At 33.9% G+C, this 14,927-nt stretch overlaps 1 protein-coding gene across 1 annotated transcript; it reads right to left on the reverse strand.

The window, feature by feature from the left end:
- Window positions 1-1,625: 1,625 nt before the first annotated feature.
- Window positions 1,626-10,293, reverse strand: LOC138324607 (peptidyl-prolyl cis-trans isomerase A-like). The gene is made up of 5 exons (XM_069269659.1): window positions 10,211-10,293; window positions 7,452-7,482; window positions 6,804-7,016; window positions 5,667-5,742; window positions 1,626-2,005 (listed from the first exon to the last, which is right to left on the reverse strand). Exons 1-5 carry the CDS (start codon window positions 10,286-10,288, stop codon window positions 1,813-1,815), a joined length of 591 nt encoding a protein of 196 aa, XP_069125760.1. The 5' UTR covers window positions 10,289-10,293; the 3' UTR covers window positions 1,626-1,812.
- Between the last annotated feature and the right edge of the window lie 4,634 nt (window positions 10,294-14,927).

Here is a 14,927-nt window from a genome sequence, read left to right on the forward strand (position 1 = left end):
TAAAAAAAAAAAAAATAAAAAAAAATAAATTGTTAAAATTGTGCCCAGAAAATAGTATTTTTGTTGACGATGTGACGTCACGACGCTTTAATGCATGGGTAATAATGCAATACATCTTTATGCGACATGGGTGTATTACCCTGGACCAGCCAGTATTACACGTGTAGGTATGAGAAAAAAAAATCTTATATGAAGCTTCAACTTTAAAGTTTATGTTAATTCATATATACTTTTTACATATTCGAACCAACTTTGCAATTTTTTTTTGTATCGGCACTCAGGTAACCGTCAAGGCCTCTAGGGCCTCTTGTTGAAAAAAAGTTTATGAACAATTTTAAAATCGGATCCCATCATGATATCAACAAATAAAGTTGTATGTCTTCAAGCTGGTAGTCTATATACTAAATAAAATGTGCTGTCCACAATTTCTTCTTTTTTATTCTTTAATCTTCAGTTTTTGGCAAGTTTTAAATTTTGCCATTAGTCGGGTTCCTTCTAACCCAGCCATGGTCAGTCGATGTTAAACTAGAGCATCCTACCTTATGTTAATTATTTTACCAAATTATTCATAATTGAATCATGTAGAAATTTGGTGGATTTTGAAAATATGCTTTATGGTATTCCCTGTTTAAACTAGTGATATTTTGCATACCTATATATGATTATCACTTCCTAGGACTAAATTTAGGTATGTGAAACTATTTATATGTTGTCATTTGAGACTCAAGTCATCAACCTGTCAACATGAATTTATCAATGCTCAGAAATATCATAAAGTGCGATGATGATGATAAATATTTCTCAATTTAGCTATCCCCTCGAAGAGGTGTGGCTTAAGGAATTATCTGATGTCGGATCGGCGAAAAAAGGTTTTGGTGCAAGTTGTAAAATGCTGTTATTTGTAACAATAATGCTTTCTACAATAAAAAATAATAGTATTGTAATTGTTCTGTTGTGTATGGACGACCATTTTAAAGGAGAAAATGCAAGAATTTGAGAATTGCGATAAGCCAAAATTAACAGGTGAATGTTTTAGTGCAAGTAGTGACATACTTTTATCCTAGGACTATCCTGGACGTGGTATTGGTTTCGACATCAACTCATTCGCCCCTGAAATTTCATAATGGAATGGTCTAGTCTTTGATTTAAAACAGTCTATATGTGTCTTCAAGGATGGATGATTTTATGCATTCGATATCTACATATATGTAAGATAGAAAGGCGAGCAAAAGGTCATCCTTTTTATATGTCTAGCTACTTTGTATTGTTTAAGCCTTTAACTTATTTATTATCCTAATCAGCATGATTGAAAACAATTAATTGGAAATTGCTATCACAAAGGAAACGGTCTCCATATTCCATTATCATTTAACGTAATACATAAATATGTTGTAAAATTCTTGTCGTCTGGACGCAGTTTAATTATTGTACTTTAAGGAATGTTGCTACATAAATGACATTGCTGTCGACATTAAAGCAGAACTATAGGTAACAATAACCGCACTCCAAAAGAAACAAAAAGCAACAACAAACAAACAAACAAACAAAACAAACAAACAACAACAACAAAAAACAACAACAACAAAAACAAACACATACAAAAAACAAAGAATTGAAACGAACAAATGAAAAAGAGTTAAGTTTGTTTTTTAAAATGACTCTTGGAGAACGTTAAATAAATAATGTCAATGCACACAAAAACACGCAAAATTAATTTTTGTTGATTTCTCTAGAAAAACAATATTTTAGCATGCATATCAAATCAGTTATCGTCCATTTCTATAAATATATATTATTTACTCGTATTTTGCGTCATTTCCTGTTTGAAGAACATGCTTCCTGGAGCTCTGAGTCGGAGTCTTCACTACGTTCCGCCTCCTGACCACAATCTGCAATGACTACTCGCTTCCGAGTTTGTCCGGAATCGCTCCCCAACTTTTCCATCTCCTTCAAAGTCTTGAAGCCCTCAATTAGTTTTCCAAATACAACATGCTTGCCATCCAACCTGCAATAAGAAAATGTACCGTCTATAATATTGAGTACAATCAAACTCTATTATTCGAACTTCGACGAATATAATTTCTCGCTGTTTTGAATTGAATCGATCTCGAATTTCGTCACCAATAACATTACTTACAAAGCCATATATGAGTCAAATTTTACGGCACGGAGACGACATGTACACAGTTGTAACAGTTGGTCATAGTAAACAACATCGATCTAATTCCAACCAGGAATCATTCGAAGTCTTGATGTTTCAAAGTTTTTCTGCCAGCCCATTGAATTTTGAAACATCGAGGGTTGACTATTTTTTCACCATTCAGAGATTAAACCGCGCATATAGGGGTGAGAAACGTGTATTTCAGTCTGAGAAATAAAAGTCTATCATGTGCTTGACTCCGTTTAGCGATCGGAAGTAGAAAGCTCGAAATACACAATACACAATGCTATGTCTGTATAGGACAGGGATATGAGAACTAGTGACAGTTTATAGATGTGCCCATATTTCATTTTAAACGTTTTGGGTCTAAATCAAATTCGTTAAAAATCTATTTATTAACCTGATATGTAAGGTTTTTTCTCTCTCTTTTCAATAGAATAGCAAATACGAACATTCGTATGAATTTTAAAAATACTTTTTAAGAAACATTTTCCCTAATATCACAAATAAGAGAGCTGGTAAGGAGAAGAAGTTGTTAGCTTCACGAAGATTATAGCGATAATTTTCTGAGACTAATTTGGTTAAGAAGTAGACTTTCTACCTAGGTTAGCAAAGAATGGATCTTAATAGTTTGATGTTATATTTGTTAATATTTTCGTAGAACAGCAAGATGGAATCATTAACGCATCAAATACTTGTAAAGGTTGTCTTTCTTAGAATGATGTGAAACTTAGTAGTCGGATAGCACTGTTTGGTGGTTGCTCAGCTTAGCAATGCGATGTCTTTTTGATGCCAACTATAAGCGTTTGTTATATCAGGGTGTTTGCAAATGTTGCGCACTACAGTATGTCTGTACATTTGATGAAAATGAAACGTAAGTTTAGTGGTTTACCTGTCAAAAGTACTCTATAAAAGCATATAGTCTTCACAAAATTTGCAATTGAAATATGAAATTTGTGTAATATTTGCTCTTAGTTGTGTATGCGAAGACCATGGTGAACACAATAAATTACCTACACATAGCAATATATAATGACCGTGTGTTCCAAATTGCATACATTTCTATTTTAAACCTGTGTCAACGTAACAATTACTATATACCAATGGCAGAATGTTTTTAAATAAAGATCGTTCTCGCAACTCCTTTTGTAATATAGTTTGCATCCGCTTTATTAAATTTTGTTTTAGGAAATGCATACATTTCCGGTCGAGACGCGTATGCGGATGAACCCAACCTCATTTCCAATTTGAGGTTTCCTCTCATTCTCCTAAATTATTCCATAGACACAGTCGAGGTCAACTTATTCGATCACATCGTCAAATCAAAATCAATCATCGCTCTAGTCAGAAACAATAGCAATAGACTTTATCAAGACGAGTTGTGTTTCTTCCGATGTCTGGAAAGGGAAAGAAATGCCCGAAACCTGGTCGCGACACTTCTGTGACGAGTGCATTGGTTGCGCCCCCAAACAGCGACTACAGGTTGATTCGAATTCATTCACGTCTTCCGGGATCGGTCGGGACCAATTACAAAAAAATGAAACATCAGAGGAAACCAACACCTTTTGTACCTGTTCTCAGAAATTCAAGGGTCTAACGTGATGTTATTTCAAGGCGGTAGGAAACGCTTCGAAACACAAACCATATCTTTGCATCTCACCACCAATTATCCTAATGATTTCACAAACTACCTTAAACCGGCTTTTAAAACGTTAAAGAAACAGGACGCTTCCATGTCTGAGGATCTTTGGATATTCCAGTGACTCGCAAACTCTGAGACCGTACTCAACTTGCACTATAATACCTGGGACATTTTATAGACCCACCGACACGAATCCATATCTGTCAGTGTGTGTTCTAACGGATACATAGAAACACGTTGTTTCGGCGACACAAAATAATAAAAGGAGAAGCAGAAGGAAAGTTGAAATCGTCTTTTTTACGGGAGAACATTCTAATAAAGTTGGAGAACACACGGGAAAGACCTATGAGGAATTGGAGTCTTACTGCGGCGAGACGATTGGTTTGGGGTTGACAATTACGGCACCAATCTAGTTCGAACATGTACTTGCAAGGCACCTGGAGCTAGCCAAAGCCAAGAAAGTGTTCAGAGTCAAGCAAAACAATCATCACGCTTGTTTGGTTCACGTGAAGTTCAAGTCTTTTGACATCACACAGTATCTGGCATAGACATTAATTTTCTCTTGATTTCTTGAAGTAGAAGAAGGCAAGGGACACTTTCCGTACGAAAGACTAGATTCATACGATAGACTCGATTGTACGGTCCAACTAACGAATTACCTCTCACTTATTCAGCAAGGTATTTCTCCCTGAAGGATGCCTATGCCCCAAGAGACGACCAAGAGACGTCCACTGCAATCTTTATCGAAGTATAGAGACCGTAGCACACGTGGAATGTAGATATCAGAGTTCACGAAGAATTGTCCGCGCACTTTGCACACCCAACCATGGCACCGGCGAAATACTTCGGCTTCTTTGCAGTTTTTGTCCACAGACATTTTTTCTGGAGGCCATAGGGAACACATACAGGGCCAAGTCGATCGATTGGGATTGGAAAAGAAGGTCAGACAGATTCTACTCGCCACTCTGCTTCTCAGATCACGGATTGAAAGTCATGGAAATATGAAGTACCTAAATGACAAACATAAACGCCAAGCCAGAGAATTCGTTTATTGTGTCTGTAATGCGCAGTGATTTGGTGACGTCAATCCTTCCAAATCAATCAAAGCAGAAACGAGGAAACTGGATGGAAACGATACTAGGACCGTATGGACATAGCAGACTTTAAATACAGCGAGATAGACACCGATTTGGCCTACATAACACTGTTGAGTGTCAACTTCGTGGTAAACCCGAACATGATACAGGGATACGTCAATCAAAAAGTTCCTGCTAGGTTCCCTAGTTACTGTTGTCGCAAACATCTCGTGTACTACAAAAGCACAAAAAGCCTATGAAAATAGAATACAAACGTTAGCTACACTAACAACACTTGAAGGATACTGTCAATTGTATGTATGCTTTTAGTATTTCTGACAAGGAACGTAACGATTGGTCAATCTTACAAGACGTAAGAAGTGGCAAACACTAGACATGTCCCTTAGAGCAGCAGCAGAATCGACGCAGATACTCTCTTACGAAATGTCATTAGATTAATGGAATCCGGAAGCTGCGACCTAGCTGTCTGTGAATGCAAGTTCACCTCCAATGGCTTCAAAACAATTAGTCCTTGCTGTCCTAGCTATGAAGAGTCAAGAGCTTGTTGATGACCCAACGAAAAGGTATTATCGCCACGCCTATGATCAGAGTGTCGTTCCGTTTTTTGTGTATGACTTCGTAAACAATATTGAAAATGATGCTTAGACCTATCTATCTTGTACACGATATGGATAATCAATCGTTTTAGTTAAATTGTATGTATTTTGGTTAACACTACTGTATTTATTCGGTCAAATTTATAAAGTAAAACCATGCACATACATACCATGGAGTTTTCACTGTGCAGATGAAAAACTGCGAACCATTGGTGTTTTCTCCACAGTTGGCCATGGACAGAATACCTGTAAGTAACCACATAGAAATGAGCAACAACCACAGTAAATCATTAAGGACTTCACGGTGTAGACCCTCAGTGGTTATCACAGGAAGCGGAAGTGACGTCGTATAAATATTCACTATCCTAAGAATGTTTGAACAGAAGGATCATAAAGAAAATCAGTGTGTGTGTACCTGAGTGAAGAGGAACGGGGCTACATTTTTCTTGGATGTTGGAGTTGATAGATAAAGAGATGGGGATTTCCTGTAGCTCGCTGGTAAGAGCAAGGAGAGTCTCATACTGCTTCTTTTAATCCTACTAGCAAATGAAACAGGCCATATTCAAGGACAGGACCTTGTCAGCATGCCAGTTGACATCCCTTCCGCTTCCCTCAATTACACTCGAACTAATTTCATCTATGCTTCTATAGCTACTGTCCAAACATTCTCGGGGCGGTGAAGATCCAATGACCTATGTCTACATTTTTAATGTACTTTTACGTATGCACGGCGCATGGGTTACATCTTAGTCGTAAGATAGGAATCTGAGCCAAACCTCCGACATATGGTGCAGTATCAAGTGGATGTAATCAAGATAAATTCAAAAAAGAAACAGACCTAAGTTACTATAGACAGCCGTAAAATGTTTTACAATAAAATGTTTTCATAAAGATCACTTAAGGATAAAAATAAAATATTTCAAAGGGAATTGGTCAAATTGTGTTGACTATATTCCATTTAGTGACTAGAAGATGGTGATCTTATAATTTGTAAGAAAACAGTCGTTATACAGGAGTGGCCGCTAGGACGGGCTTTATTGTATTTGTAACAATAATTAAAGATTTAATTTAATTTAAATCGTATATGAACGCAATTTACGACAATATTTTGTTTTAGCAGGCCACAAAGGTGCGGCACTCCAAATGAAGAACTTGGCTGAGTTATGCTTTAAACTCTGATCTTGCCCAATGTTTGCGTGTATTACAATAAAGTTAGGCATTAAACATCATTGGGAGAGAACAATTATGTTTGCATTTCGAACTTTTATTACAATATTTTTTTTAAGTATCCTCCAGGAAATATATACCTGGACCAGAATGCTTGATGTCGAAGTTTTCGTCCTCAAACTTTCGCCCATATATACTCATTCCTCCCGTTCCATTTCCTAGAACATAATCTCCCCCTTGGCACATGAACCCTGGGATGATTCGGTGAAAATGGCTGCCTTTGTAGCACAGCAACTCCTCTTTTGTTTTACCCTCCTGGCCTAGTTCACCAGTGCACAATGCCCGGAAGTTTTCTACAACATTATAACATTTTATTTGTTCAAGCTAGATGTGGGTTCTTATTACACGTATCAAATTGAAAGTTTTAGAACAAGCAAACAATAACATATGCAGCAACATTTCCCATACTCGTGTCTATAAGACGTTTAAGATGCTGAAATATTATTTAACATCGGGAACTTCTGTAATTCTCCATATTGCAGGGGTTACTATCACTGTCGTTATATCCATCGTTTGAAATGTCATAGTAAAAAACAAAATGATAATTAGACAAACCTGAAAGCTCTGTGTGACAACAGATAAGAAGGTAGTTTTTACCTTCGATGTACATCAACATAATCGAATAACAATACTTTGTATGGCTTTGAAGATATGATTATGCGAAGAATCAAACTATTATTTTTAAGAAGTAAAATTCCATGTCAATGTATATCGTTTTCTTCACTTACCGGCAGTGTTTGGTACTTTGTCAGCAAAAAGCTAAAATAGAAGCAAATTATTACTTTAAAATTATATGTGCCGTAACTTGCCGAAAATTTGGACATGTTATTTTTTCTTCAGTTATCTATTTAAAACCATAAATTTTATTGAATAAAGCTGTTGAAACCATTCGAATGGACAGACAAACATATATAATGCCTTATAAACGTTAGTTAGAACAAAAAGGTTATGCACTGTGAAATTCTTGTATTTTATGCCTTATACATATTTAGATGGAAACATACCTTCTGAAATAACTGTACAATTACTAATAATACTGTAAAAATGTGCAATGAAATTGGGGACAACAATATGGCTTCATGGTCTGACCGTATGTACTCATTTCATTACTCTGACAATGTTAATATAATGATTTTTGGCAGTACTGCCAAAAATTATTTTCAGCTATTTTGTTTAGTTGTAAATAAAAACCAATGCATTGAAAGAATTGCAATTCTCAAAATGTTGGTAACTTTTGGAGTTGAATAACATATTAAAAGCTCTTCTTGATTCGTGACTATGAAAAATACGGCACATATAGCTTTAAAGGAACCTTTTCTTCGGAGCAATAAATGATGGTTACTCATGTAGAGGTATGACTAATTTTGTTTTTGGTGCATGAACAATCAGTACTTCATTCCATATAGGACGTAGTGCCATGTAGATTATTTCCTGTCATTGAATTTCTCGATACACTTCAAATACAATTCAAACGGCAACACTGCTGTTTTCCTGTTACACACATTGCAAATGTACATATCATATGGTTTTCCATAAATAATGCTTCAATTTCAAAGTTTAATAGTTTGTGTAATACTGAACGTAAAACACCAGAATGTCAATGCCCCCATATAATTTAATTTGTTGAGATTCAGAATTTTTTTTCAATAGGGTGCATTCGACACTGAAAATCATGAAATTTTAATGTTTTTACCTATTAATTATCATTATTGATATTTCAACTTAAATTTCAATCTGAATTTCCAAATTCATATTATGGTCATCTAGGAATATATACCTGTCAGAAAACAGTTTTACTTTTGAAATTCATAATTAATCAACCAATCAGCGGCCGGGTCAAAATTCTATCCTGGGCTAAATCTTGTATACACAGGGGCCATTTCGAAGGTCTTTTTTCATTTCGTTGGTTGTTCCCTATACGGTATTCCTGACCATAATCATAACACGTGTAATCGACTTTCCAGCATGAAGGTATGGCCCTTTCTGGCTTGGTAGTTAATATTTCATAGTATGCTATAAGGTCAGCAAACTTCACGATGAAATATGTCTACTTTATAGTAAATGATAATTTAGCTCTTTCATCGATGACTGAGGAAAGTTTAAAACTTATGTTTTACAGTTATTTCAGCATTACTCTCAATATCTTTTGGGTTTATGAAGTCTTCGACAAAAAATGGAAGGACATTTTTCATAGATGAGGCGCATTGATATATTATCCAATAGTTCAGTTTAGCCAATGACTGCGCCGCTTTTAAAATATCCCGCGAAAACGTTTGTAAAATCTAACCAATAGAAATGAGTATGGAATTAAAGTATACACTAATAAAAGAAAACACAGATTTCAATGAAATTCATTTATACAATGCATTTTTTAAGTGTCGGTTTTAAAGATTTTGTGCCCGTAGATTATTTTTAACATGTGCCTGGGGATTTCAAGGTCATTTTCAAACAATCTTAATAAGTGGGTGTCGTAAGATTGACATTGGTAATCCTAGCTTTTGTTCTGTCATTTATTATTTAAGTGGAAAACCTGAATGGTATTCCTTAGACTTAATATAGCGACTTCCGGAAAAATGAGCTAAATTGTTTAAAATGTTAAAAGTAGTCTTCTTGCGGTAAACATAAATTTGCAGAAATCATTAACTGATTATGGCATGTAGAACATTGCAAAATTCTTAAAATGAAAAATAAAAAGGAAGTGTGCATAACATTTAATATTCTGACTTGATATTCATCAAAACTGAACATGTTTGTTAAATAAATTGTTAATTAACAAAACTATATACATGGACAAGGAAATAAACATTTGCCCAAAACAATAATTTTTTTTTTCACATTGAAAAAAAACATTTAAGATATCCAATATATTTTATGTAGATTTCAAATATAGAAAAAATGCTTTTATTTCTACAATGCACATTACATTTTTAATACTTTATTCTTTGAACAAATATACACGTTTCATAATTTGTTGCCTTATAAGAATAAATGTTTTATTATATGAATTTTAATGAATACTTTACATACAGTTTACTTATCTTAAATCTTAGTCGCCTTTTAAAAAACAATGATTTATATTTATATCAGAGAAGACTGCTAAGTTTTGCTTCCTCATAGATGTATTTCCTTAAACTATTTATCTTATAACTTCGTATACTTGCCTCAAATCTTAGTCGCCTTACATAAACAATTATTAATATTGATATCTTAGAAGACAACTAAGTTTGGTTGCTTCATAGAGGCAATTTATCCTATAGCTTCGCATACGTTCCTCAAATCGTAGTCATCATTTATAGACATCATTAATATTTATATAAAAAAATTCCATTTGGTTTCACAATTATGTTATAGCTTCACACACGTTTCTGAAATCTTAGTCGCCTCTACTGAACAATTTTTGATATTGATGATAATGAATACTACTAAGTTTGGTTTCTTCATAAAAACTATGGTACTTTATCCTATACATGTAACTCCAAATACGTACCTCAAATCGCAGTCGCCCTTCAAAAACATCATTAATATGTATATCAAAGAAGACTACTGGATTTGGCTTCTCCTCCATTTCTGTTTTCTGGTCGTAATGGTGATCGGAAACTTTACAGACTGTGTATAATAACCTTGTTCATCCGGCAGGAAACATATTTGATTTATTTAACTTATACATATTGTACATTCTTTGTATCGAAGAAGTTCACAATCTGCGTGTGAATAATGTGTATATTTCTTAAAAGGCTTACAGTTCGGAAATCTCTAGCTTTGTATATCGCAAGATAAGTATTGTCCTAATATTTCCCGGCCATTGTTGTAATTGACATATCAGAAATGAGTTTCATTATGGAAAATCAGAATGACCAATTTGCTATTAATAATTAACGACAAAGATGGGTTGTCAAATGCTTTATTTATAATGAATTTGATGGACCACAAAAGCGGTGATGCTAAACTAATGACTCTGTTACATTTGTAAAACGTCTAAGAGTGCTACAAATGGTTCATTGTATTTGTAAACTGTAAGCAAACCTATATGAAATCCTAAAAATGCAAGCTTTTAGGCAACTTTAATTAGCTATAGTGCGCTATATGAGATATTAGAGTTGCCTTAAATGTTTATTATTATTTTCTTATGATAAGGTTGGTTTATTGGTGAATTAGACATACAGATTACAGCCACAACTGATGATTCAAGAACGACAAAAACCTGTATGCAATGTGCATGATTGTTGTGGAAGGCTTCGGATCATAACGATACTATGGTTGTGTTTTGTTGTTGTTCTGTTTTGCGTAACTACTTTTAGGTTTTAGAGTGAAAAACAAATACAAACACTTACTGCAAACCAATCTTTTTTGCGGTTTCTAAATATCGCGATTTCTATTTTAAAGCAAGTTAACGAAGACCCACATTAGTAGATTTAAAACTTAAAGATAAATTCCTATCAATATAAATGAAGTAGATATTTATTTCCGGAAATATATTTTCGCGAATTTACTTGGATCGCGAAATCTGCGTAAGTAATTCGCACGCGAAAAAGAGTTGGTTTACAGTATATTACAAGCTGTGTGACAGGGAAAGTAATACTTCCGACCATATCCAAAGATGCAAAATCTGTAAAAACAAAGCTTGTTTCTAAATTTGACCAATCGCTATAAGATAAGTTATTTTTGAAAAGATATACATGTACATAACCTGTATCAGATTTACTACCTAGAAAACATCACTCCTTAAAAAATGTGTGTTTTTTGCCTTGCAAATACAAAAGGTTAAGAAACCTTATAGTGTATAGATAACAAAAGGAAATGTCAACATTTAAGTGTTTTATGTACTGTTTTAAAAGCAATTACTAACCTTTGAGCCAAATCAAGACGATAGTAGAAAAATGTTTGGATTTTTTTGTTCTGGAGTTTCGGATTAATGGTTGCATCAGTGTAAATTAGTATTAGTTTTATTGAAAGGTACTTGAAATCAATCAACATATCCGCGAACGTTTAACTAAGTCAACCTATTTTGAAACGCAAATCGCGAAAATAAGAAGACACGAATGGCTCACAGAATCGCGAAAATAAGAAGACACGAATGGCTCACAGAATCGTTTTGGCTATGTTCTATATACGTTTGTGCCCTTAAGTTATATAACCAGTATTCGATAGGAATGCACCAAGCCTATCTAACGCTATATTTTAGAAATACCACATAGAATTTAGCTTCGATAACAATAGACATTTCTGATGACAAAGGAATCTTATCTCTTCTTTCGTACGATACAAACCTAACTATGTGGGCGAGGTCGGCCTCCACATTTGCTAATCAACGTTTTCCTCCATTAAATGTCATTTCGTCGACAGCAGGAAACGAGACGCGAATAGCACAGCCTTAATTGTTCCAATATGAAGGTTTTCAACTCATTGACATGATTCCTTCAAAAGCAAAAAAGTTCAATAGTATAACCGAACAAAGAGAAATATAAAAAAAAAATGCAAGTTATCAATGTCCCCAGATTTATGGATATTTACTAATTAGAGTAAGTATTTTGTAAGAAAATCGAAACCTACTGCTTTTGAACTTATTTACGAAAAACATCTCGTTCATTTCTCCTTTGTCAAAGTGAAATGACATCTATCAGAATCGATCAGGATATCTATATAAATCCTTAGAACCGATATTCGAGCGATTAATATATGTTTATGAATATTTGGACATGATATTGTAAAGGAAAATATGATTTGATGTGTTTAATATCAGAAGCTGATTATGGTGTTAGAATGTGTTAATAAGCTGAAACACCTTGTGCCTAAATCCCATATAATTTGTGCAATCACTCAAATCAATTGAATGTGTAGTAGTCACATTTTCTTTCATTTCAGACAAAACAAGTCTAAATGTCAACAACCATTACCTGTAAGTCGCTTTTAGTATATCCATCTATCTAGTACACTGCCATCATGTCAGGTGCTGCAACAAACCGGTTCTATTGTTTCCTCGATTTATAAAACTCTAAAACCAAATACAGAGCATGACACATCAGTCTTAAATGATCGTCTGTGTTTCTGGGACAGAATGCAAAGCTTCCTCGCTTAGATCTATGTAATTGTTCTGTGAGCCGTAAGATAGTAATACCAAATTATCCGGTTCTACGATTCCAACATAAATTCTCTTTTACGTACATGTGTTGATTTATACACCATCCTGATCCAGGATAAGGTTAAAACCAGAATGTTATTTTTTATTTAAATTATGTTTTTACGGGGAATGCTTTGTAAGGAAAATGCGCTCCTGTTCCGTCAGGGCTGTCGTTTCACAGAATAGATGCACCTACTGATCAGAGGAACATTGTTCTACAGTATCAGCACAAGTCAAACAAGTCATGATCAAACATAAGGTACATCAATATTAATATAAATTTCATTGACGTTATCACTGATTTTCAACTATTTCATTGGCTAATACATGGTCATGTGACATTAAATATGTAGCATAATATCTCCTTTTTGAGAAACACAGAGTCAACATTCCTTTGTGAACTTCATTGCAAAAACGCTGCATTTATCAGGGTGTCGTTCTTTTACCAACTCTTTTCTTATAAAAATATGCCCATTAGAGATTTATTATGTTATTTCTGAAGAAAAATCATATCTTATATAAAAATTATGGGTCTTTGTTTCGGTCCATATGGTGAATATCGTCCTTGTAGAATTTAGAATATTGTTTATTCTATATAAATATGTATAACACATTATGGACCTCAACAGAGGTCCATAATTGATATTTTTATACAATACTTATATAAAAATCTATTGACTTTACAACTTAGTTAATATAATGTAGAACAATATTCATATAAATAAAACAATAACGTTATGGCATTGTTTGGTGCTAATACAATACAATCGTACAATGTTGGTCATATTTTAAAGAAAAGAAAGATCGTAACTAATAGGAAAATAAGAAGGCATAAAAGAACTAAATTATAAATGTAGTCTAAATTTTAATTTAAAGTTATATGTGCCGTATTTTTCATACTCACGAATCAAGATGAGCTTTTAATATGTTATTCATCAACAAAAATTACCAACTTTTTGAAAATAACAGTGCTTTCAATGCATAGGTTTTAATTTTACATGTACAAATAAGAGCTGAAAATGATTTTGGCAGTACTGCCAAAAATCATTTATTTACATCAATAGTGAAGTGAAATGAGTACATACGGTGAGACCATGAAGCCAAATTGTGGTCTACAATTTCATTACACATTTTTACAATGTTTTTAGTAATTATAAAGTGACTTACGCAGGTATGTTTTCATTTAAACATATTTAAGGCATAAAAACAACAATTTTTCAGTACAAAATTTCTGTGTTATAACTAACGTTTATAAGTCATCTGAAGCCATTTGATTGGTTTTTACAGCTTTATTCATCAAACCTTATGGATTTTATTAAATTAATGATGAAAAAATAGCATGTCAAAATTATCGCCCAGTTACGGCACATATAACTTAGACCAGTTCATTATGAAATATCTCGGGTGAATGATTTATAAGAAAAAAAAATATCCATACGTCATTCTCTATAAATTATGGTATATCTTCACTCATTCACAGTTGAACAAAACGGATGAAGTATTTTATGCTGAAAATGTCTTAAAAGCTTTCAAACAGGTAATGTACATCTTGGTTTATGCATATCAGTAGCCATTGTTTTTAAATATAATGTTGCAGTCAGAAGTATGATATTGCAAGCGACATACGCAGCGATATAATACATGCATGGCTCTATCATCAATGGCGATCCTGTACACCAAAAACAGAAGTAGTTGCTGAATTCCGAAGATGCCAATGCCAGTTGCTAGATACCCTTAGTCTAATAGTCCTTGAAACGGAATGAAATCGTTAATAATGGTTATTTTTTTCGAGAAAGCTGGTGTAGATTATTTTTGAACATGTGTTTCAGACAATGTTTTGATAATAAGTAAAGACAATTCTGTCTTTATAAGTTTCTTTCAATCATTGTCAGATATGATAATCAATATTCTAAGTTAACTCTACCGACGACCTTACAGAAGGCCATTTGACCGAATTTGAAAAATTTCACGATGATTGTCTCGCTGAGGCGCCAATTATCTTGGATAGTTTGGCGATAAAAACAGCATCAACACCACACGAAGAAGGCGAGAATGTTGGCGACAATGAGTTAATCTTTTTGTTTTT

Source organism: Argopecten irradians, chromosome 5 (assembly GCF_041381155.1).
Source record: "Argopecten irradians isolate NY chromosome 5, Ai_NY, whole genome shotgun sequence".
Classification (NCBI taxonomy): Eukaryota; Metazoa; Mollusca; class Bivalvia; order Pectinida; family Pectinidae; genus Argopecten; species Argopecten irradians.

Coding starts and splice junctions, on each gene's coding strand:
- LOC138324607 (XM_069269659.1), bottom strand. CDS start 10,288: ATGGAGGAGAAGCCAAATCCAGTAGTCTTCTTTGATATACATATTAAT. Junction 5,743..6,803: donor CATCAAGCATTCTGGTCCAG/GTATATATTTCC, acceptor GGTTACTTACAG/GTATTCTGTCCATGGCCAAC. Junction 2,006..5,666: donor TGCACAGTGAAAACTCCATG/GTATGTATGTGC, acceptor TTCTTATTGCAG/GTTGGATGGCAAGCATGTTG.